Consider the following 25,182-nt stretch of genomic DNA (forward strand, 5'->3'; position numbering starts at 1 on the left):
TCAAAGTATGTTGTACCGAATATTTAATATGACTAATTTTCCCCAACGCATTTTATTTTGCTGTAGGGCCTATTTATATAGTAATTCATGGTATATTCCCTGAGAACCATATTCATATGAAATGCCAGCGGAAGCGTACCTCGTTTATAACACATTGCAAAGAACGTATGCTTTTATTACAAAGTTGTCGATTTTATCGTCGGATAAAGACCAAACGACCTCATAAAATTAGATTCATTAGCAAAGATGATTCACAGAAATGAGCTGAAGGTATAGCGACAATAAAGCGAAATGCTCATTAGTTAAATATACAGTAAAATATAGCCTTACATTGTCGTCGTCGCGTTAATTCATGGGAGAGTTTAACGCGCGCGTAATTTAGCAGCAGACGATATTTTGGTTTCACACTACACATCTGGAGCTCTCAAACATTCCTGCTTCATTAATTTGATCAGAGGTAATTCTATTTTTTATTTCCGATAGATGGGCGAAACTTTCCATATTTTGACATTTACTGAGGGAAAACGGTTGAATTCAAGGTAGGACATCGATCAAAGAGATTTTATATTTTAAGAAATTTACTTGACTAGTCAGGGATAGTCTATACTTTATTTTTTAAAGTGTAAAGTCATTTTACACTATACAAATATTGTTGTTGGTAATTTGGTGAGTAGGCCGGCCCTAGGGCATTTTATTATCTAACGATATTACCAGCATAATATGGTACAATACGTTATTCGCTCTTACAACAAAATGAGCAACGAATTTCCGGATTCGTTTACGGATCGGACGGACTACAATTGTTGTGCGTACATAAGTAAGTTGTTCCGACTTGTGTGTAGTTAATTGACTTTGTGTACTTTTGATCTCATCTATCTCGTAGGCCTATGTACCCACACCTTACCATTCCTCACAATCACAGTTTCCCCAACCCATTCAATTAGCAAATTATGAGATCATGGTTAGCAAGGCAATCTAAAAACAAAACACTGAGCTCGCCTTGGCAAGATAGGAACGCGTTGATCTTATGTCTGGCTGCGACAAATACAGACAGTTCTGTACTATGTACATATTCTCTGCGGCGCGCGGTGTCTGGGGGTGTGGACCTGATCGTGTCGCACAGCCACAGATAAACCTTTTGATATCCTGAGCTCAGCATCATGTTGTTAGATTACCTTGGTTAAAGTTAAAACAAACCAAAACTGTCGAGTTGAAAGTGAATTCTCTTCATGTGAGGATTAACCGTAGTTTCCACTCTATAGGAGACGCAACGAAAGTACCAATGTCGACAAGCAACTGAATAATCCATTGCATGTGATTGGGCAAATCATTTAGGTTGCGTCACGTCCTTGCGTTGCGTCTCTAGTGGGAACCAAGCTTTAATGTGTTATTAAAACTCGTGTATGCCTTTTATTGATCAGGGGATGGAGGAGAATAACGATAAGAACAAGACGTGCAGTGTGTTAAGTTCCACTTACAATGGACGTCCTTACTTCATCAATGCAGACGGACAACATGTCGTCACTAAATGCTGGGAAGTCCAGGGTGGAGATAAAGTGATTCGGTAAGTCATGGGTTGTTTATGGTTATCAAAATCGGCATTTATTTTTCTTTATTTAGTCATTCTTTCAATGTTTTTCCAACTCATTTTTTCTCTGTATCCGTAAGTTATAGTTTATATATAAAGCCTGTTTTCCTGTCGACGTTATTCGACCCTATCGTCGTTGATCGTTAACAGTTCAACGACGATCGTTTGAAAACGATCAAGTTGAAACGATAACGATAGCGAGTACCTTTTCCTGTAAATCGTTAACATTTCAATGTTTACGTAAAAGATTTCCGATTATTGTTAACGATAGCAACGAATAACGTCGACAGGAAAACAGGCTTTACTTCCAGGAGGAGAACTCCACATTGTCGACAAAAAAATGAATACAGTAACATTTCTAAGGTATCAATAGTTTTTACATGAAATAAAAAAAACCCTAAACAGTTACTGAATATATTACAATCCCACGTATACTGTGCATTCATTGAACGTACATTATAACATCATTATATAATGTATATAACATTATCACATCGACACCTTCACACATGATCGTTGACAACAAGCAAAGTACTGCATGCAATGGTGGACTAATGGGAATCTTCCTTGTTGTTTTAATGCTCAAAAGAAGATGAACTTTTCCTCGCACTCGCCAAAAATGTAGTACCGTGAATATACATTAAATTATTTAAAATATATAAAAATAATATGGTTGAAATCATGCTAGTAAAAACATTTCGACATGGATGAGGTTACAAGGATTGGACAAGGATTAGATATTGTTGCTATAGGCCTAATAGTAACTTCTCAAAAGCACACTTCGCAGTATAAAATATTTTTTGTACATGACCCTAACGAACGTACGCGATAACCAGAGGTAGTGTTTGTACGTTGCGGATACAGGATACAGATACAGAAATGAGCTTTTCTTTGCACTTGCCAAATTATAGTAGGCCTCAGTGTACTATATATATATATATATATATATATATATATATATATATATATATATATATTTGTAATAAGAATACAAAAACATGATCATGGTTGAAATATCAGCAGCATAATAATCATGGTGGTAAAAAATAATGGGAACAAATAGGAATTCTGTGAAAAATGTTGTACACTAGGATTTGATATGTTTGTTGTTTTCTATAGAAAGAGCTTCCTGACACCCGCCAACAGCAGTAACTATAACCTACATTAAAAATACAAAATATACAGAGTCTGTAAAAAAGGATATACAATACTTTGTTATTATCATTGATGTTATTATATCCACTTAGGCGATCCTAGAACCAGCAATTATTAGAAAAGCTTGATGATAAAACATTATTGCATGTCGATAAAAGATAATAGTGTCAATTTTGTTGTTAGCGTAAAAATAATACAAAACAGTGAACAATACAAGGATGGTTAGTGCTATTCTAAGATGGCTGCCATCTCAGATTATTACAAGGATGGTTAGTGCTATTCTAAGATGGCTGCCATCTCAGATTATTACAAGGATGGTTAGTGCTATTTCTAAGATGGCTGCCATCTCAGATTATTACAAGGATGGTTAGTGCTATTTCTAAGATGGCTGCCATCTCAGATTATTACAAGGATGGTTAGTGCTATTTCTAAGATGGCTGCCATCTCAGATTATTACAAGGATGGTTAGTGCTATTTCTAAGATGGCTGCCATCTCAGATTATTACAAGGATGGTTAGTGCTATTTCTAAGATGGCTGCCATCTCAGATTATAAATAACGCGATACTATTACGGTAGAACCTCTAATAAGAGGTAATGACGGTTAAAACATATTTCCCCTTCTTCGTTTTTACGGTAAAGTGTCCCCTTATAGGGATTCCCCTAAATAGTGATGTCAGAATATGGAGCTAGGTTCTACTGTGTAGCGATAATCAATGTAAAATAATAATCAAATATATAATAACTCACAATTATACTACTGTGGTGTATTATCTTAAATAAAAATAATATATTCTGGTCATTGTGGGAATTTATAATAAGGAAGGGGTTCGAAGCCTGTCTGAGGTTAAGATTTAAGAAAACTGTGTAGGCCTAGCTGTGTAAAAGGGATTCGTCTTTCTACAAAAGAGGAAACATGAGCTAGGCTAGTTTAAACAGGGCACTTCGCGGGGTGGGGAAGTGAGGGTTGGGGAAGTGAGGGTTGGGGAAGTGAGGGTTGGGGAAGTGAGGGGGCGGGGCTCGTTCGAAGTTTGTGTATATGTTTTGGAGGGGACGTGGAGTTTTCGGCACAAACAGAATGTTATATTAATATGTGCTTTATTTCGACAGCATGGAATGAACAATACAATAGATAAGTACGGCTAATAACACGTTAATCTCCCATGGCACCTACTATAGTCCGCCGATGAGTCATTAACTATTATAATGCCTAATAAAATGGCTGTACAAGAAATAGATCAATGTAAATATGTATTGAATGGTTTTCCAATTTATCATCATACAGGTCACAATTGCTTGAAAAATATTATTATTAAATATTTAAAATCGAAGTTAGCCATCACAGTTTCCTAAACCCGAACAATTTAAAATTTAACTTGACGTGAGATAAGGACTTGCGCGAAACATGTGTAATTTGACCAATCAGGTGACGGATCACCGAAAGTGTTGTGATTGGTCAGGACTTGCGGTGCGCGTACGTCCTCCTTGCGCGTTGCTTCCTTCTGATATCATTGCCTCGCGTGTCACACGCGTGTAACATAGTAATTGCTCTCCACCCCTAGTGTCTAGTACCATTCATATATGTTTAGATAGCGCAGAATGCTCTTTAATATTTTCCAAATACTGTTGTATTTTATGACAATCACTGTGCATACGATTAAACAAGTAATTGGTTTTGTTTCAGGGCGATCTTGCTAATCTGTCATGACGTTGCTGAGCATTGTCTGCGATACGAGGCCTTTGCAGAAGAAATAGTTCACAGGCGAATTCAAGTATACTCACATGACCACGGTAAGGTTCATTCATTGGTGGCCTATATTGCAAAACGTGATGGAGTGGAAGTGGAATGATTTAATAGCCAAAACTAACTTTCCATGCCCCCCCCCCCCCAATAATTTTGGGTAAGCTACATCAATAACAATGCAGAATGATTTAGTTTAATAAATTGGCCAAATGTGCAAATTATTACCATTCACTTTTCCCTGTTGATTACGAAGAATAAAGCCTACATTTAATATTATTAATTATAATTTAATTTCTTTATTTGTTATCGCTTTTTAGTTGGGCACGGAGGTAGTGAGGGTGTGGCAGTTGACATTCTTGATTTTAAAACATATGTTAGAGACACGCTTCAACACATCGATATTATCAGACAAATTCACTCTTACGCTAAAATATTCATATTGGGACATGGTATGGTAAGTTATCGTAAATATAAAGGTTTGTCCTCAGCTCACAGCACAGGACGCCGCGCACAACGCACGCACGTCACACGCACTGGTGTACGTGCACTGTGACCAATCACAAGATGTCCAACTATAAGATATGTTACAGTGTAGATAGAACAACTTGTGAACGAAGATTTAACATCATTAGACCACTCACAATTTCATTTAAAAAAAAAAATAAATAAAATAAAAACAGACTTTTTGTTTTTAACAAAGGGCGGTACAATAGCTATCAAGGCGGTGCTGTCAAGACCTAAAGAATTCGCTGGATGTGTGCTAATTGGTCCTGCTATCACACCTACTCCAGACCAAGCGTCCGCTTTTTCGGTTTGTTACATTTTACGTTACGTTCAATATTTTTTAATTTATAGCACTACCCATGTGTATGTACGTGTATACATCATAACATAGTGGGCAATACTGCATTTGTAACATCACCACTAATGGGTAATAAGAACACATTTTTATCTAATCATAAACTTAGATGGTAAATTAATCTACGTCTGATAAGTCAGATGACTATCCATCACATGATCAATTAATGTTATTTGTTATTGATTTTTTTAGCAATTTATCGACAAGACAGCGGCGTCGTTTGCACCTCTATTCGGTGTTACCAAGATAGATCCAGATTCATTAAGTTCGCATCCTAAAGAGGTAAATTAATATGAATGGCACGCCTAACTTTTTAAACGTTTGTGAATGGGGAATACATTCTAGTGAGGTGTTGTGTGTACTGTATGTCATGGTGTTTCCAAAAGAAAATAAAGTACTGTAGATCCAAAGATGACCATGATTAAATTTGATTTCCTCTTCAACCCACAATGACCAATCACAAGCGACAGTTTGGATGATCCATCGTGTCGTGATTGGTCAATTACCTGCGGTGCGCGTACGTATACGCGCTTTTGCGTTGCGTCCAAAAGTGGTGAGAAGAACCAAGCTTAATAAGTTACACACCCGGCTTCTAAAACACATCGATACATTCGTCAAATTTATTTATTTTTTTATGTAGGCTACCGCAACTTCTTTTGTATGTCTTGTATTGTATACTATCTCATGTTTAGATGAAACGAATACAGAACACCATCATCGACAACAAATGACGCGACGGACCCAATGACATACTGACATATGTTTCTTGTTTGAATTAGATAGTAGATTACATCCAAGACCCTCTGGTGTATCACGGCAGACTACGTGCGAGACACTGCGTCATCTTCATGGAGGCCATGGAAGAACTCGAGCGAAAGATCTACAGCATTGACTGGCCGTTCTTTGTTCTACACGGTGAACGTGACAAACGATGCTCACTCGAAGGCTCAAAACTTCTATTTGAGAAGGCAAGTAGTATGGACAAAAAATTTAAGGTAGGCCTATATATATTTTTACGCATGATGCGCTAATATTTTATGTTTTAAAGCTTGGTTCCCACTAGGACAATGCACGGACGTATACTGCAACGCAAGCCAGTTGCCAACGCAAGCGACAGTTCGAATAATCCATCGCTTTTAATTGGTCAAATCAATTACGTTGCGCTTACGTCATTGCGTTGCGTCCTAGTGGGAACCAAGCTTTACGTCGTTTTACGTTTTCCTAAAGGCGTACTTTTTATGCACAATAATGCCTTTACGTTACTTTTTCCAATTTGGACACAACCCATTGACGTCGGAGCGTGTTGACCAATCACAAACGACAATTCTGGTGATCGTGTCGTGATTGGCCAAACTACTTGCGACATCCTGGGAACTTAACCAAGTTGTATTGATTTTGCGGCATGCACTATTTTTTTGTGATTTCAGATTTACCCTGATCAACGTCACTCATTGCATCACGAGGCTCCTGAGAAAGCTGAAGTCGTCAAGGGTGACATTGTAGCCTGGTTGGTGAAGAGGATTTAGATCTCTGTCACGTTGCAGTCATTTTTCACGAGCTCATTTTGTTTACCCAAAATAAAATGTTGTCAAAGTTCGAGTTAGTTTAGAGTAAAAATAGGCCACATAGGCTATTACTAATTTATTGTAGATATTTGTATATATTTATTTATTAGTTTTTTCTTTAACTTTTGCAGACAATACGATAGAGGTGTAATGAATTATTGTGGAATTGAGTTAGATTATGTGATATACACCCCAGTAAAGCTCTGTCTAACACTATCAAACTAGTTTGGCAAAGAAATTGCAATGCAGTGATATGACATCATCATGTCCATATATGGGCACATCACATTTGTTGTCACATAAAGTTTGATAGTGTAGACAGAGCTTAATGGTTAGTTAACTTTTGCAGACAACACCAATAAGAGGTATAATGAATTATTGTGAAAATTGTGTTATTATGGTGATATACAAAAGTAAGATAAATGAGGCTCCACATGCACACATTTATTTTTATTAACAATTATAAAAAAAAAATGATATAATTAAATTTAAACAAAAATTATATTGTTCTCTTGTTAACTTTGATGACTAACCTTATATTTTAACAAACTAACGATTATTAATATTAACTATTTTAACCAAATTTGATAGCCTGTTATTGGCTGTACCAAGGTCACTTTTTCTCTATGTAGTTATTATACGCCGAGTTGTTATTGCCGTATTGTTGTATAAATAGAATTGAAGTATTAAAATATTATTTCATTACGGACTTATTGGAAATGTGTGCGCGTACCGCTCACGTTTCCTCTACCAATTATCAAAGATTTATGTTTTTAATAATATGCATTTATCTATTTATATAGCGTATAGAAATTTGAAATAGTATTGGTAAAGTTTTTCTTACTAAAAGTCCCATAAGGACGATGATGCGCAACCAAAGCATTTTGGAAAAAATATTCGAATACAGTGATTGGTCATTGTATTACTTGTAGTGCGTAGGAGGCCTACGTCATTGCGTTGTGTCCTCGATCCTATAAAGTCCATTGGGAATTACAAGCTTAAGTTTGTCTACACTATCAAACTAGTTTGACAAAAAAAAAATGTGTGCAGTGGTATTGATATGCTCAAATATGGTAGTGATATGACATCATCATGTCTATATATGGGCACATCATAATTTTGGTCACATCAAGTTTGACAGTGTAGACAGAGCTTTATATACAATTTAATTTATTAGGAGTAAAGTTATTGTAGCATTTTGTTGATTTTAGATTTAATAAAATACAATTTTGTACTATTTATGGTGTTTAGTATTCTCTGAGTTTTTGAAAATTATATTGATAATATTTGTGGTAATAAATAGGTACCAATAAATCGATTTTTGTAATCGATAGACAACACATCGTGATAATGCGGAGAACATAACACATTGATAAAGTTATATTTACGCATTTATAATAATGATCTTTCTTTATAGCAAATCTTAATTATCTACCTGAAAAGCAATGTAATTAATTTTCATTTTGATTAATGAAAGCAATTGGTACCAGACAAACTTTTCTTTTAATGTTTAAATAGCTTCAAAGTATAAATGTAGCTCTCAGTCTGAGAGGGAAGATTGGAAAAACACTAAAACGAGAAATAAACGAGTATAGAGTAGGGCCGGGAACAATTGCGGTTTTAGTTGAGGGCGGGCATCATTTCCATCAGAAATTATCGAAAAATGGAATCGAATTGTTGGTTTCATTTTTAGATTTTCTTTGGCTTTTAAATTTTTTTATAAACTTTGTTGATAACTAAGGTAAAGAACATATATTATTACATGTATAATTTTATTATTGCAGTTTTAGAAATGATTCAGTCACCATTACTATCGTTATTAAGCTAGGCCTAGCTAGAGAGGCAGAACGGGCTGTACGAACATAACGTCCCACTCTCCCAGGCCCTACCTAACCTAGTCCTAGCTAGAGCTAGTACTAGTAGGTGGGTAAGCTAGGCCTAGTAGTGGTGAGTGGTTATGCAGTCAACTACACACACCATGACCTTGAGTTTGATGGTTCTGCATTTTTTGTAATTTCCTTTTTTTTTTGCAACTTGTTGAAATGACAATAAATTTAATAATCATTCAGGCCTAGTAGGCCTAGGCTAGTATTATCTTATTGTAATATTTTTTCAGAATCAAGCTGGAGAAAGAAGAAGAGGAAGCCATCATCATCCCACCAGCAGCAGATAAAAAGATGGCCACTCGTCGTTTGCCGCCAGGACCATCAGTAATCTCGTCTTTATTGCATTTACTGTGTAGACTTTTGAAAAGCATTGTGTGGAAAGTATGGCAGCTATGCACATCCAGTACACTAATACTTCTGCTCATTTATTGGGCTTACGGAAGTTTCTTCATTTTACTTTTGGTTTTTAGTGCTTTGTTTGGTAAGAGAAACAGATGCAAATGTTTGTTGATATAATTATTTCCATTGAAATAAAAGAAAAATTAATATTTTCCAACCTCTATATGCTGAAATATAAACAATTCAAGATTCAATTTATTTTGTCCTTATATTATAAATTAAACTTCAATCTATACATTTAAAAAATATGTTAAGACATGAAATGAATTTCAGTTCTACATTGATATGGATGAAATTTATCCGAAATAAAAGAAATTGAATTTACTATTTCATGTATAATTTCAAAAAATCTACCAATTTCTTTTTTTGGTTTTTTTTTTCAGGTTTATTTTACAATTTTCAAGATAGTTTACTTTATTTTCCACAACAGCCAGAGTCATCAACAATGTACGTAACGCCCCCGAGTGCTGTCGGTATCCCGTATAATAATATTTATTTAAAAACAAAAGATGGTTTGAGCATTAATGCTGTCTTGTTCAAACAGGCACCTGTCAAATGTTCGAGAGTGCCAACTATTTTATTTTTTCATGGAAATGCTGGTAACATAGGACATAGGTGAGTGATAGCCTTCTTAATTCCTCCTTTTACATGCTATCTTGTATACATAATGGTAATAGTCAACTCCTCCAATCCCAGACACGTGAAAACAATCCCAATTGATGATAATAGGAAATTTCCTCAGGCCTTAAGCTAACTAGTTTGACAAAAATATGTGCCCAAATATGGTAGTGATATACCCAAATATGGTGGTAATATGACATCATCATGTCGATATATGGACGCATTATATTTTTTTGTCACAAAGTTTGATAGTGTAGCCAAGGCTTTATGTATGTACAGTATCTAATAATAAAAGAGTGATTTAACGTGATAAAGAAAATCATGTTAACGACTTCCTGCAGGTTCACATAGAACATCATGATACCCACGATAATTTCTGAATGTGAACCTAGCTATTAACAATGTTTAATTTTGATTCACAGATATATAAATGCAAATGCCCTACATTCTGTGTGTGGGTGCAATGTAGTGTTGTTAGAATATAGAGGTTATGGAAGAAGTGACGGTACACCTAGTGAATCAGGTGAGGTTCATCATCTTACATCATCATCATGTAATCATAATCATCATTATTAGTTAATATCATAAATCATCCATCATCATCTAACATTATCATCATCATGTAATCATAATCATCATTATTAGTTAATATCATAAATCATCCATCATCATCTAACATTATCATCATCATGTAATCATAATCATCATTATTAGTTAATATCATAAATCATCCATCATCATCTCACATCATCATCATGTAATCATAATCATCATCATTATTGTCCTTATACTGTAGGCAAATTGCCATCTTTAACCATAAGCGAATTCATTCACATCCTTCTTAAAGGTGGCAATCCTGTTCACAAGACAAACATGTACACAAGATGCTCTACATAAACAAAGTTTTATTTTACAGTGGAATTTTTTTTTCATCATGAGAAAAAATTCTGGCATCTGACAGGATTTGAACCCAGGACCCTGAGATTGGTAGATGAGCATCATCCACTAAGCTACAGTACAACTTCTTTTTTTAGGTTTATATATGGATGCCCAGACTGCTTTAGACTACCTCCACACTCGATCAGACATAGATCATACCAAGATATTTGTAATGGGTCGTTCACTAGGTGGTGCTGTTGCAATCCATCTAGCATCGAGAGTTGAGAATCAGGACAGGATACGAGGACTCATTTTAGAAAATACATTTACAAATATACCAGAAATGGGAGCTGTAGTGATTGGGCTTGAACTCCTCAAATGGCTTCCATTAATGTTTTATAAAAATAAGGTAAGCTCTTTTGTCAGACTGTTAGTTGTTTCTAATATAAGTGTAAATAGCCAAGTACCAATAGCTGTAAATGGCCAGTATCAATAGCTATAAATAGCAACTTTCTGAAGTTTTTTGTTCACCACACACAACTAGAATTATAGTAATTCATAAAATATGGAAATATACACTAAATAACAATACAATATCATTGTCATTTATTCAGTAATTTGCCTTTGGATTAATATTCATAAGATCCATATATTTTCTTCTTTTTTTCAGTATCTTTCTCTTTTAAAAGTCTTTAGAATACAGGTGCCTACACTATTCTTATCAGGGTCAGTAGATGAACTTGTTCCTCCACAGATGATGCACAGGTTATTTCAGGTAAAAACATTTACTGGTAATTAATATGTAAATTATGAAAGTGAATTTCTGTCTATTCTTCAAAAGTTTCATTTAGTTTAATATTTATATGATTTATTCAAACACTATACAATTTGTAACATTTATAGCCAATGGCTAAAGTTAACACAAATATAAAAACTATGGACATTAACATTTCATTTACAATTAATCTAAAATATAAAGTATAATTCTTAAAGGATATAAAATACACAAATAAATACTACATATTAACAGGTGCATATGTTACACCTATTATACTATGGCATTGTAGTTTATTCCAAGAAAAATACCCAGTGTACACGTTTGTATGATTACATACTGCAATTCTTAAAATTGTATTATTTTGTTTTTAGAGGTGTGGTTCAAGAATGAAAAAGATGGCACGTTTTGAACGAGGAACTCACAATGAAACTTGGCAATGTGACGGCTATTTCCACACTGTTGGTCAATTCTTGAGTGAAGTAAGTTACTTGAAACCTGTCATAAGACATTTTTCTAATACAAACTCAGGTACCATACAAATGCTTGCATGTTTTGTTTGTTCATATCTGTTCTTGTACTGTATGGTATTAGAATAAATCAAATATACGCACAAATTCCAATGGTTGATAGGTCTTAGATTTAAACATGTCCTTAGGCTGAAATGCAATGCCCATCTGCTTTCTTGTAGTACTGCTACCAATTTCATATCACATTATCACGCGGATGCATTCAAGATGGAATTCACAATGCCATGCCACAGTTCTTTGTTCATCATTTGAATTAATGTGATATAACAGATACACTATATTTTTCTTCAGTAGTGCGCACTTTAACATAATATTCTATCAATGTTTTCTTTTTCAGGTAACAAGACAGGATAGCATGCCCCTGTTAAGCAGTGCAATATATGGTGCAGAAGAAGAAGATGTATGAGTTGCAGTATAGATATACATATACTGTAACACCTAAGATGTATGAGCTATGAGCTACATTATAGTACAGATAACATATACAGTAAGAGGAAAAATGGATGTGGTCATGTTAAAACATAGACTATCTCTCTTGCCTTTTTCCCCTGCCTGTATAAGACCTAAACGCTCTTCCCCCCCCCCCCCCTTGTATTTTACTGATCTGATCGGGTGGAGGGGTTAGATAAACACCATGAAATAGGAAATTTATTAAAGACCATATTATTAAAGTAGGTATTGATGAGTGGTAGAGGTTTTGCAAGGATGGTAATGAAATATGCATGTGTTGTGAACGGGACGAAACGTCTTAAAATCTAATGTATTACCTGTGTGTACTGTATATATATATTTTAAAGGTGGTGTTTTATGTTTTATGGATAACCAATGTCTTTCATAGATGAATAAAGAATGAAAATACATTCTTAAATTTCTTATAAATTGTTATGGTGGTGGTAGTGGAGTAACTAAACCAAATAAACTTTGAGTATGAACAATTTTGTGATATTTTATATGTGAACCATGACATTCATTGTCCATGTCATGAATTTAACATTTGCTTGCAATAAGATTGTTCTTTATGATACAAGCCTGTAGCCAGGGGTTTGTGTGTTCGATTGTAGGTTCTCCTTTTTCGTGAAGTAGTCTTTGCAAACTAGAGATTTGCAGTAAAAATATGGTTAATAGGCTTAGCCTAGCTCATGACAATACTTGCTTCTTTTATGCAATGAACTGCCCTCGCTACGGTGCACAGGATTTAAATTTTAAATTTGCTACTGCTTCTTATATATTTTAACTTAACTTTTTCGATTATTTTGATTGTAAATCACCAGTGATAAAATAATACGTGTTAAATTCAGTAGGCATTCCAGATTATATTAATGAATATTTTTATTATTCATAAACTGTATTCAATTTATCATGTTTAGAGTGCTGGTATTTGCCAAACATAAGATAGTGTTGTTTTTCGTCTGCTTTATATGAAAGTAAGCAATTTTTAAACCGGTTCATGTTGACCATGATGAGAGAAGTAATTGCTTCAATGAGGGGTGTTGGGGGAGGGGGGTATAACTCAGCTCTCGTACACTAATATATAAATAACTTAATAAATACTAAACTGTACTTAAATGATTTTTTTATTTATATGATGCTACTATATTCAATATAAATAATAAAATTCAATTCAATATAAATAAATAAATATTCTTATATACTACAATGGTGCAACATCTGCCGCAATTAAAAACCCTAAAAAATAGAATTAAGAAATCAAATGTTGCATATTTATTTATTAATTTATGAATTTATTTTAGATATTAGTAAGCTTAGCCTAAATCTCTGTGTACACTATCAAACTAATTTGAGTGTGCCCAAATATGGTAGTAATATGTCATCATGTCCATATTTGGGCATATCACATAAAGTATGATAGTGTAGATAGAGCCTAATGCCTTCATGGATTGAAGTCAGTTGAAATCATGAACAAGTTTTTATCATACCATTTGTATCAAATATAAATAAAATGATTGATTGTATACACATTATATGTCAGAACATTTTCTTTGTTAATGATTCCTGTAGCAGACGACCCAATCCATGGATTGCTGGTTACGACTATCCTAATTGTTGCTGGATGACTGGGCCATACCGTTCTATGCTACGATATAATGATATATAACGTGCAGCCTTGCTTGTAGCTGGCACAATATATTCTGTTGAAAACTGCGACTTTGTTATAGGTTCATTGCACTTTACTTTCCAATTGTTGAACTGAACGCAATTCAAGAAGTTAATGACAAAATCAAAACAATTATGCAAATCTGGATGATATCTGTAAAGAATTTTAAAGTCATTTTTAGTTCTCTTCGTCATAAAAAGGAATACAAAATAACATTTTTATAATCTTAAGGCTGACAATTTACAGTTTTCTTTTACAGAATTATGAAAAGCAAAAAAAAAAAACATGACATGTCACATTTTTCTTTTCTTTTTCATTGTATGTACCGGTATATGTTTCATATGAACAGTTTGTCAAATTTGACAAATTTTGAAATTAAAAATATGGATGATGATGATGATTACAATGATCAGATGATGATGATATTGTTTTTTAAAGGCAATCTATATACTGTATATGAACTAATGATAATCCCATGATCGAGTCAAGTATAATCCCACCATCTCATTTCCCCCAAATTTCATATCCAGGCCCCATGGTCATAATATACTGTAATCAATTCTGTAAACATAGAAAACATTTATCGTACCTGTCTATTTGCCAGTTTGGTTCGCTGATCATGTTGCATAGCCTCTCATCCCAGATGTCTTTAAGTACTTCATCTACAAGGTCTACAATTGGTATCGCTAGGCTCTGTTCCCATGTGGTTGAATCTGTGTCTGTGTGTATACCTTCTTCATCGTAATTGTGTACACAACCTAAAAAAGGGGAATTAAATATTAATGATTATTATAATATGATACATATAATAACAAATCTTTATTTTGTAACAGAGGCTCGTACACAAAATAAAATGTGTTTTTCCATATGATCAAATCATAATTAAAATGATGAACGAATATTAAATAAAAAAATATAAATAAAATGAATGGATTAACAAATATGATGAGGGTAAATCTAAATTAATATTTTTATTGTCATAAATCAACATTTAATATAAATATATTTCTGATTTATTGAATTTCAATTACCTTTTGAATCAGTGACACCTGTATGCAAATTAGAACCACTTTTATAGTCCCTGTAAAAATAATAAATATTCAGTCAGTATTATGTATAACTCAACTGATTTATTTGTAGTAGAGAAAGTAAATAATATAAAATTAATATTTAATGTTCAAACTTAATGCAGCTTCATAGACTTACCTAAGAAAGCTACCCACTGTTGGTTTGACCACGACAGAACAGGGTCTTTTCACTCCATTTATAAATGGTGTTGGGATTGCTACAGGAGGGCTACGGAGGCTTGACAAATTACCCTTACATACTGGACATACAGGTGGTATATTAAAACAGAATATTCCTTGAGGTTTGCAGTGATTAAATTTCAAAATTGATACCATTTAAAAATATCAATACACTGTAACTGTTTTTTTGGAGAAAAAAAAAATTAACACATTCATCTTTCCATTTCTGTATTTTGTTTACATATAGAGCGCCCTCTAAAAAATTGATTTTTAAAAAGAAATCTAGATTACGTAGGCTACTCGTTTAAACTAAAAAAACAAGAATAAATATACATTAATATAATGCATATTCATTAACTGTATTCATTTTTTAAATATTACTAATTAAAGTTATTTACTATAACTGTATACCAGTAATATCAACAATTAATATTTTTGAACATTATTTTTTATTTTGAATTATTTTTAGTAAGCTAGGTACGCAGATTAATGAGATTGTAACAACGGACGCTTTGCTAGCAGACGATCAAATTTCAACAACTTCCGAACAAATCTTCACTTTTAAATACGATTTAAATAACGTAAGAAGACACTATATTAATTTAATATCGATATAATTTATAGTATTGTTAATGTATAATGTTGGTGGAATGTAGTGTTACTATATTATAAATGACAATACTAGTTTATCTTCTTACTTTATTCTTTTTAGTTAGGCTGGCCTTTCTGCTCTGTCTGTAGAGAGGGTAAATACATGGGAAGGACAGTGAGTGTCAGTGTCTCAATTAAAATTACAGTGTAGGCTAGCTGAAAATAGCAGAGGATAGGGGTCTATTTGGAGATACTTATATTATTTCTAGGCCTAGGCTCTTATAATTAATTAATACATTTAAACAAACGCATTCTTCTACACATGAGAATAAATAGGAATAAATATTCATAAAAATGTGTATGATTTATTTTGTTCTTTTGCAGAATGAGGGTGTACATTTTAGTATGACAACTGTACTGCAGAATTTTTGTAACATAACTTGATATCAGAGGATGTCTTCAATGAGGAGTCGTCGACACAGAGGTTGCAGCTGGACTGTAACTTCAAATTCATTTCCACAAGTTTCCCACCAAAATTTTATACACATTTTTTATATAACTTTATTGATTTTATTGTCAGCCAAATGTGTTTCTGGTATCACATGCAGCGAGAAAAATTTTGATTATCATGAACAAAGTATTAACGTTTCTGTGGACTGGTCTGTTGATAAAGTGTGCCAAACGTATGAAGAATGCTACGGTGACGTCGCTGTAGATGATACGGTCAACTATCATCAGTTATGTCCAATTGCGATCCAAGAGGGCGACACATTATTCCTCGTCCCTTCTGAGAATGTTGTAGTGTTCCCTGCTAATGTGTCATATGATGTTTTTGAGTCATGTGATACTAATGATATTGACACGGATCAATGGTTAGTTAGTTCACCATCAGCGTCAACATTGATGGTGCCTGCCAGCTTTCTTAAGCCAGGAATCATCTACTTAACTCAGCTACCTGACAACCCATTCAGCTTGTGTGGTTTTGGGCTTCGTCTAACTGTATTCGTTAAATCTGTTAGTTGCCATCTACCTGGTCAAAGTGAGCAGTGTTCAGGTCATGGTGCATGCTTATCTACAAGTTTTGAAGATGATTTCAATTGTGAATGTGATGAGGTATATTATGGACAATTCTGCCAGGAGTTTGATGGTTGTTATGGAATTTCTTGCTATAATGGTTTCTGTAGAGATTATCAAGAGGGTCTGGATGCAGGGGGTTATGAGTGTATTTGTTTTGATGGCTTTACAGGTAAATTTTGCCTAAGTTATAAAATAAATAATTTCCAGTCATGTGCTACTGTAATCTAGTTGCAATTGGGTGTAGTCATAATGTAATGATTATATTATATACAGTAGTATTATATTTTATTATTCCCATTTTATTAATTTAACATCAATTGTTTTTTAGTTTTGTAATATAGTTGTATTTTTATAGATGTTTAACTCATTTTTTTTACGAACGTTTTTAGCTGTGTTCTATCATTTTGTACTTGTTGTATACCATATTAAATACATAATGTATTAATAATCACTATGCATTGGTTGTACCTTACCACCACCAAGTGGGTGTAGTCATATACTGTACTCTACCAAGTGGGTGTAGTCATATACTGTACTCTATCCTTGTGTCAGTTTCATAGTATTGATTACAGTGACTCATTCCATCTTATTGTGTACTAATGGACAATAGACATTGTTTACTAATCGATAATAGTTGGTAACATGTGTTCACACAAGGAAGTTATCAGATATAAGGCTTGGATAATAACTGTATTATCAATAGTCGGTAACATGTGTTCACACAATAGAAATTTATCCGGTAAAGGCTTAAATAATATTATGATGAGCATTCTTATATAATGATTTAGATAATATATAATGATTTACATAATATTTAATGATTTAGATAATATTTAAAAATTCACTTCATAATAATACTTGCATTTTCAAAGGTTTCTAATACTGTAAATAATAACTAAATCTAATTCTTGTTTTAAAAATTTAGTGTCTTAATCACCTTTCTTTAAAAAAACCCCTTTTTTTTTATTGATTTTTGAAGGTTTGAATTGTTCAGAGATCATAGGCCCATGCAGTACAGGTGTGTGTAACAATGGTACCTGTCAAGATGTAACTGATAACACTCACAGGTGTACCTGTAACACTGGATTTACAGGTAACGCGACTGCTTTGAATTGATACTAATTATTAGTATAATAAATATCTGATTGATTTAACTTGTGAATAAGAGTATTCGATTATTGTTGTATCAAAGCACGCATTGGATATATGCAGCATTTGTACTCACAAAATCATTAAAAATTGTCCTTCCAATCTATGAAACAACTTATATGTAATTATTCACTGATTTTGTATTTTTTTTTTCTAGGCCCTGATTGTCTTCAGCTAACCTACTACTGTACTGATTCATCCTGTTTAAATGGTGCAACTTGTGTTTCAATCTATCAAGGTGTTGTGTGTTTATGTCAACAAGGGTTTACTGGGCTTAGATGTGAACAAAATATAGGTAATAAGAAGTTCTTAGTTATAGTACATCACAATCTTATCAAATAGAAGTATCTAATAGAAGTAATGTAAATTGTTTGTGGTATTGATAATCAAAATAATATTAACATTGTTTCTGGTTTAAATTATTGTTTAATGTTTTGGTGTTATTACAGCACAGTAGAAGCCGTAAGGTAAGTCTAGAAAAAAAGAAAGTTTAAGTTAAGTTTGTTGCAATTACTGTACATAAATTTTATGTTCATTTTTAGAATTTCAAATCATTCATAATTATTTTTGGTTGTAAATTTTTGTGTTTATTTACATTCAAAAGTAATACAATTTAGAAAGAAACGACAAGCAAGTATGTTTGATTTTACTTTTTTTTTTTAATAATTTATTTTCAATCATTTTTATTTTATTTTTATAATCTGCATGTTTTGCATTACATTCAATTACCATTTTTTTACTGAATAAATTTTCATTTTCAATTCTTTTATTTAATATAAAACCAGTATACCCTCCTACATCTTATTATTAGTAGGTTTTTTCCACTTTGATTAAACTTTATTAATTTTCATAATTTTGTATTTAAAAAATGAATCTTTTCTTGATTTTATGGGATTTTTACTAGAATATCTTATTCCTATTTCATCCTATTCAACAACATAATTTGATTTCAGTATTAACCTTAGTACACAGTACCATGAATTCCCAGCATGCTGTATTACGATTATGCAACAAATTGTACAATTCCTAAAGGTCTAATTTATACTTATTTAAATTCTAAATTTTCCTATTATGTTAAAGTACTGTTTTTGATAACTCAATTATTTCTGTGTATTCTAGATGATTGCTCATCACAGCCTTGCCAAGAAGGAGCCACCTGTATTGACCAGACTAACAGCTTCATTTGCATATGTCCACCTGGGACCATTGGCGTGTTATGTGATCAAATTGAAGACCCTTGTATATCAACACCATGCTTCAATGATGCCACATGCATCACACAGTCTACCAGTTTCACTTGTAATTGTAGCTCAGGATTTAGCGGTGAACTCTGTGAAGAGGTCGTTGACCTTTGTTCTGGAGTCATCTGTTCAAATGGAGGGTCGTGTAGTTTGGGTATAAACGGTGCTGTTTGTAATTGTGTGGCAGGCTATACTGGGGAATTTTGCGATGACATCATTGATTATTGTATATTTACGCCGTGTGTGAATGGTAACTGTTTGAATCTGGGAGCGTTGGAAGGCAGGCCTGGCTATGTGTGCAACTGTGAGCTAGGGTATACAGGTACTATTCATTTCTCCTTCAAAACATTTCAATACAAAATAGGGACAAATAACATAAACCAATGAGCCAGGATTACCTACAGGCGCGGATCCGCCCCTGACCTAAATGGTATAAATGAAATACAAATACAATACTCAAAGATGAAATACATTAATGTAATGTATAAAATGTTTGATAGCATCTACTGTATACACATTTTGATAAAAGGTCTCTTTTAAAACTAAGACAAGTATCATTGACTTAAATTTAAATACATATCTCATATCTATCTTAAATCTGTTTTTGCAACATCTTATGCATAACATTTTAATTGATGTATACCATTTATTTACAGGATTTAATTGTGATGTTGATATATTAGAATGCAACTCAGACCCCTGTCGTAATAATGGAATATGCCAAGAAGAGATAGGTTTTTACAACTGTATTTGTTTATCTGGTAAGTTCAAGAACTAAGTTTTATAAATGTGACATAAAGCATGTAGGATATGCCTCTGCCTTTTTTTTTTCCAAAGTTACTGATGTCAACAATTTATCCTTATTCCCACATAATCCTAATAAAAAATGTTCCCTTAATAGGGGTGATAGTAATTGAGATTGGCCATAGTGTATACTATATATATATACTGTACATATACTTCCGGCACACATTTATTTGACTGGAAAGTGTCCCCTTAGTAGGGGTGTCCTCTGAATATAAAGGGTGTCCCAAAGGAGGGTTCACTGTATTTATAATTTTTACTCATTTCACTCCATGTTTCTATCTTTTTCAGGATTCACTGGTGCCAACTGTGAGGTGAATATCAATGCTTGTAACACTTCACTGTGTCTGAATGGTGGAACTTGCATTGATGGTGATGTTGGCTTCAACTTTACTTGTGTTTGTCTACAAGGTTTCACAGGTGAGTCAATATAAACACCTGCAATTAAAGAAAAGTTGTAACAACATCTGATAATTATAACATATGAATTATAATGAAGATGAAGACTGTATACTGTACAGCCCCCCAAAACCAAAAAAAAAAATCACCAGTCCCACCTGAGAAATACCTGCATTGCTTCGCAATCACCAGTCCCACCTGAGAAATACCTGCATTGCTTCGCAATCACCAGTCCCACCTGAGAATTACCTGCATTGCTTCGCAATCACCAGTCCCACCTGAGAAAACCTGCATTGCTTCGCAATCACCAGTCTTACCTGAGAATTACCTGCATTGCTTCGCAATCACCAGTCCCACCTGAGAATTACCTGCATTGCTTCGCAATCACCAGTCCCACCTGAGAAATACCTGCATTGCTTCGCAATCACCAGTCCCACCTGAGAAATACCTGCATTGCTTCGCAATCACCAGTCCCACCTGAGAATTACCTGCATTGCTTCGCAATCACCAGTCCCACCTGAGAATTACCTGCATTACTTCACAAACACCAGTCCCACCTGAGAATTACCTGCATTGCTTCGCAATCACCAGTCCCACCTGAGAAATACCTGCATTGCTTCGCAATCACCAGTCCCACCTGAGAAATACCTGCATTGCTTCGCAATCACCAGTCCCACCTGAGAAATACCTGCATTGCTTCGCAATCACCAGTCCCACCTGAGAATTACCTGCATTGCTTCGCAATCACCAGTCCCACCTGAGAATTACCTGCATTACTTCACAAACACCAGTCCCACCTGAGAAATACCTGCATTGCTTCGCAATCACCAGTCCCACCTGAGAAATACCTGCATTGCTTCGCAATCACCAGTCCCACCTGAGAAATACCTGCATTGCTTCGCAATCACCAGTCCCACCTGAGAAATACCTGCATTGCTTCGCAATCACCAGTCCCACTTGAGAATTACCTGCATTGCTTCGCAATCACCAGTCCCACCTGAGAATTACCTGCATTGCTTCGCAATCACCAGTCCCACCTGAGAATTACCTGCATTGCTTTGCAATCACCAGTCCCACCTGAGAATTACCTGCATTGCTTCGCAATCACCAGTGCCACCTGAGAAATACCTGCATTGCTTCGCAATCACCAGTCCCACCTGAGAATTACCTGCATTGCTTCGCAATCACCAGTCCCACCTGAGAATTACCTGCATTGCTTCGCAATCACCAGTCCCACCTGAGAAATACCTGCATTGCTTCGCAAGTGTTCTCAATGTACTTAGTATAAAGTACAAATTACGTCAGAGTAGGGCAAAACATCTGACCAAGAAAAAAACAAGACAAGAAAAAGTATACATAATACAGTAACACATCAATTATTTGTTTTCAGGGGCTAATTGCAGTACTGATATCAATGAATGCGAGTCTGCTCCATGCATAAATAATGGCACCTGTATGGACAGGCCAGGTGGTTACATATGCAAATGTGATGGTGATTTCACAGGTGTCAACTGTGAAGCTGAGATGGATTATTGTTTAAATAATGTAAGTGTGTTACAAACGTAGATGTAAGCTTAGTGAATAAGTTGTAAAAGTAAGGTTTCTGGTACCCCACTATGAAAGAGTATGTTATTAAGCATTTTATTCATTAAATATTTTATCCATTAAAAATGTTATTCATTAAGTACTTTATCCATTAAATAGTTTAATTTAATAAATATTTTATGCATTAAACATTATTATGTCTTAAACATATAATTATTAAATATTAAACATTTTATTTTTCTTTTAGCCATGTATGAATAGTGGTAATTGTACAAGTGTATCAGGTGGCTATGTGTGTAGTTGCCTGGATGGATATCAAGGTGAGAATTGTAGCATCAACCTAGATGAATGCCACAGTAACCCTTGCCAACACAATGCAACATGTCAAGACGCTATCAACTTATATCGGTGAGTGCCCACATCTTTATTATGTTTATTACATCTTGCACAATAAGCCATTTAGAATTTTATATGGGAATCCTGGATGTAGCAAAAGTGTTTGAATAGTGTTGTCTTCAAAGGACATATTACCTATGTCACCAATCAAATAACATTTCCTCTACATTTTATTATTTTAAAATGTTAATCAAATAAAAAATTACTACTTACCTATTATTAACAGGTGTAACAGATAATTTATTTTAACATTTAATAGTTGAAAATTCACGTTCTAAGAGGTTTTTATATATATATATTAACATTTTTTTCCCACAGGTGCATCTGCCCACCTGGATATGCAAATTACAACTGTGAGACTGACATTGATGAATGTTCATCATCACCCTGTCAAAATGCAGGCATCTGTAATGATCTCATTAATGCATTTGACTGTACTTGTACACCTGGATTTTCAGGTGACACCTGTGATGTGAATGTTAATGAGTGTCAGTCATCACCTTGTTTGAATAATGCCAGGTGTTCAGATCAGATAAACGATTACAGGTGTCTTTGTGACCCAGAACTTTTTACAGGTTAGAAAAATATTTAACTAAATAAAATAAATGAATTTTATAATTTATTCTTTCTTTTAACTGAAATGTAATGTCCATATGTACTGATTTGGGTAAAAAAAAAAAGAATTGTTTTGCTTTATTTTTGCTTTTTATTATCAGGTGTCAACTGTGAAGTACCTCTTAACAACTGCTCCTTTTATCCCTGTCAAAATAATGGAACATGCCAAGCTCTGAATACCACAAACTATGCATGTGACTGTCTTCCAAGTTACTACGGACAAAACTGCAACATTTTTATACCTTTTTGTAACTCAAATAATTGTACAAATAACTCAACTTGCGTAGAAGAAGATTATGGATATTCATGCGGATGTTCCATTGGTTACGTGGGGGAATTTTGCGAGATTGATATTGACTTCTGCGAGGGGAATAACTGTACGAACAATTCGACGTGCGTAGAGGGTGTTGGTGATTATAGATGCGATTGCTTGCCAGGGTACTCCGGTGCTTTTTGTGAGGTTAACACTAATGAGTGCGAGTCTGATCCTTGCCTAAACAATGCAATGTGTATAGATAGACTAGCAGCTTATGAATGTATCTGCCAGCCTGGATATACAGAGATAAATTGTGAAGAAGAATTCAACATATGTGATTCTAGGCCATGTCTTAATCAAGGCGTTTGTGTTGAGATATCTGCTGACAGTTTCATATGCTTTTGTGGTATAGGTAAATATAATCATGTTGTTTAAATAATTCAAAAAGAAAAGTTCTATACAACCAGAAGCTTTGAGGTTTAATTGCAAAAGAATGAAATACAAGAATCTGCTAGTTGCAAGTAAGTAAAAATAGTTATCAATACTTGTGACTTGGCTCTGCAACTTAGACTGTTCTTATATTTGCCTTATCCTCAATGTTACTAGCATTGCTCCAGACAGTTGTAAATGTACAGTAACAACTAAAACGTTATTCTCAACTTGACTTGCTAAAAAAACAATATTACAGACTGATTATCTTGTTTATATGTTTTCTGTTATTTGTAAAACAATTAAATAAAGTTACATTTTATGTTGAACTATCAACCCTGCCTTCAATGTGTATTGTTACCAATAACAACCCTGCATTATATATGTTCTTTTTCTTTCTTTTGTTATATGCAGGTTTTACAGGTGAAGACTGCTCTATAGATCTTGACATCTGTTCCTTTGGTTATTGTTTAAATAATGCCACAGACTGTCAGGAGTCATTGGATGGTATGAACTACACATGCACATGTGCACCAGGTAATGCTTACTACTCTAACCTTTCACAATTCTGGTTAACTTTTAAAGTTACTATTTGTAGATTCACACGGAGCGGTAAACAAAATAATTTATATAAAAGTAAGTAATATGTGTATAAGTTGAGTATACACCATTCTGTTCATTTTGGACTGTATTTGGTAGATTGAACATTCATGGTAATATGGGAAACGTGTGCAACACATTGAATGAATGTAAATCAGATATATTTTTTAACTTGTAGGTTATGAAGGAGTTAACTGTGAGGTGAACAGCAATGAGTGTGTTAGCAGTCCCTGCAATGGAGGTGTCTGTTTGGATGGTGTCAATGGTTTCACTTGTTTTTGTCCATCAGGTATTTTAATAACAGTGGTTTTATTCAGATTTAAATGTGAAATTTAACTGTATTCTATATGAGATTACTTGTTTAAATGGTAAATGATGTTTATAGATGTAACTGTATTTAACTTTCTATAGGTTTAACTGGTGAACGATGTGAGATTGAAATTAATGAATGTTTTAGTGATCCATGCATTAACAATGCAACATGCACTGATGGTTTAGGTAACTTTACCTGTACCTGTCCTGTAGCATTCAAAGGCACTCTGTGTGACCAGAATGCAAATGAGTGTTTAACAGTTAGGCCATGTGTTAATGATACAGAATGTGTGGATGTGTTTGGAGACTATTACTGTACTTGTACAACTGGTAAGTTCTCCTCCATTATTCTTTATGATACATGAAGCTTGGTTCCCACTAGGACTCAACGCAAGGACATAGACGT

The 25,182-nt window shown here is 34.0% G+C and overlaps 4 protein-coding genes across 9 annotated transcripts in view; 3 read left to right on the plus strand and 1 right to left on the minus strand.

Annotated features, from left to right (window-relative positions):
- Nucleotides 1-210: 210 nt before the first annotated feature.
- LOC140050117 (monoglyceride lipase-like) lies at nt 211-8,108 on the plus strand. Of its 3 annotated transcripts, none has more exons than XM_072095179.1 (8): nt 211-539; nt 1,422-1,564; nt 4,426-4,532; nt 4,803-4,939; nt 5,186-5,296; nt 5,537-5,626; nt 6,124-6,312; nt 6,772-8,108. In XM_072095179.1, exons 2-8 carry the CDS (start codon nt 1,425-1,427, stop codon nt 6,868-6,870), a joined length of 873 nt encoding a protein of 290 aa, XP_071951280.1. In that variant the 5' UTR covers nt 211-539; nt 1,422-1,424; the 3' UTR covers nt 6,871-8,108. The 3 variants fall into 3 exon arrangements, with proteins under 3 accessions (XP_071951280.1, XP_071951263.1, XP_071951272.1); XM_072095162.1 differs by having other exon boundaries at nt 224-539; nt 6,124-6,339; XM_072095171.1 differs by having other exon boundaries at nt 224-457; nt 6,124-6,339.
- A 429-nt stretch (nt 8,109-8,537) lies between these two features.
- Nucleotides 8,538-13,687, plus strand: LOC140039999 (protein ABHD13-like). Its single transcript, XM_072085611.1, has 8 exons — nt 8,538-8,650; nt 9,026-9,276; nt 9,578-9,809; nt 10,238-10,338; nt 10,850-11,103; nt 11,365-11,469; nt 11,844-11,951; nt 12,337-13,687. Exons 2-8 carry the CDS (start codon nt 9,087-9,089, stop codon nt 12,403-12,405), a joined length of 1,059 nt encoding a protein of 352 aa, XP_071941712.1. The 5' UTR covers nt 8,538-8,650; nt 9,026-9,086; the 3' UTR covers nt 12,406-13,687.
- Nucleotides 13,688-13,963: 276 nt separating this feature from the next.
- On the minus strand, nt 13,964-15,585 carry LOC140040005 (MKRN2 opposite strand protein-like). Its single transcript, XM_072085625.1, has 4 exons — nt 15,322-15,585; nt 15,147-15,196; nt 14,705-14,873; nt 13,964-14,268 (listed from the first exon to the last, which is right to left on the minus strand). The coding sequence occupies exons 1-4, from the start codon at nt 15,516-15,518 to the stop codon at nt 14,052-14,054; spliced, it is 633 nt and encodes a 210-aa protein (XP_071941726.1). The 5' UTR covers nt 15,519-15,585; the 3' UTR covers nt 13,964-14,051.
- Nucleotides 15,586-16,787: 1,202 nt separating this feature from the next.
- Nucleotides 16,788-25,182, plus strand: part of LOC140040014 (uncharacterized) — a 36,039-nt gene continuing 27,644 nt past the window's right edge. For all 4 annotated transcript variants that reach the window (XM_072085637.1, XM_072085663.1, XM_072085653.1 and 1 more), the window contains exons 1-13: nt 16,788-17,199; nt 18,010-18,123; nt 18,337-18,474; nt 19,299-19,742; nt 20,077-20,181; nt 20,516-20,644; nt 22,014-22,168; nt 22,416-22,576; nt 22,883-23,139; nt 23,281-23,847; nt 24,279-24,401; nt 24,643-24,753; nt 24,876-25,106. In XM_072085637.1, coding sequence (XP_071941738.1) covers nt 16,857-17,199; nt 18,010-18,123; nt 18,337-18,474; nt 19,299-19,742; nt 20,077-20,181; nt 20,516-20,644; nt 22,014-22,168; nt 22,416-22,576; nt 22,883-23,139; nt 23,281-23,847; nt 24,279-24,401; nt 24,643-24,753; nt 24,876-25,106 — 2,878 coding nt within the window. In that variant the 5' untranslated portion in view covers nt 16,788-16,856. The remainder of the gene's footprint in view (nt 17,200-18,009; nt 18,124-18,336; nt 18,475-19,298; nt 19,743-20,076; nt 20,182-20,515; nt 20,645-22,013; nt 22,169-22,415; nt 22,577-22,882; nt 23,140-23,280; nt 23,848-24,278; nt 24,402-24,642; nt 24,754-24,875; nt 25,107-25,182) is intronic.

This window comes from Antedon mediterranea, chromosome 1 (assembly GCF_964355755.1).
Source record: "Antedon mediterranea chromosome 1, ecAntMedi1.1, whole genome shotgun sequence".
In the NCBI taxonomy this organism is placed as follows: Eukaryota; Metazoa; Echinodermata; class Crinoidea; order Comatulida; family Antedonidae; genus Antedon; species Antedon mediterranea.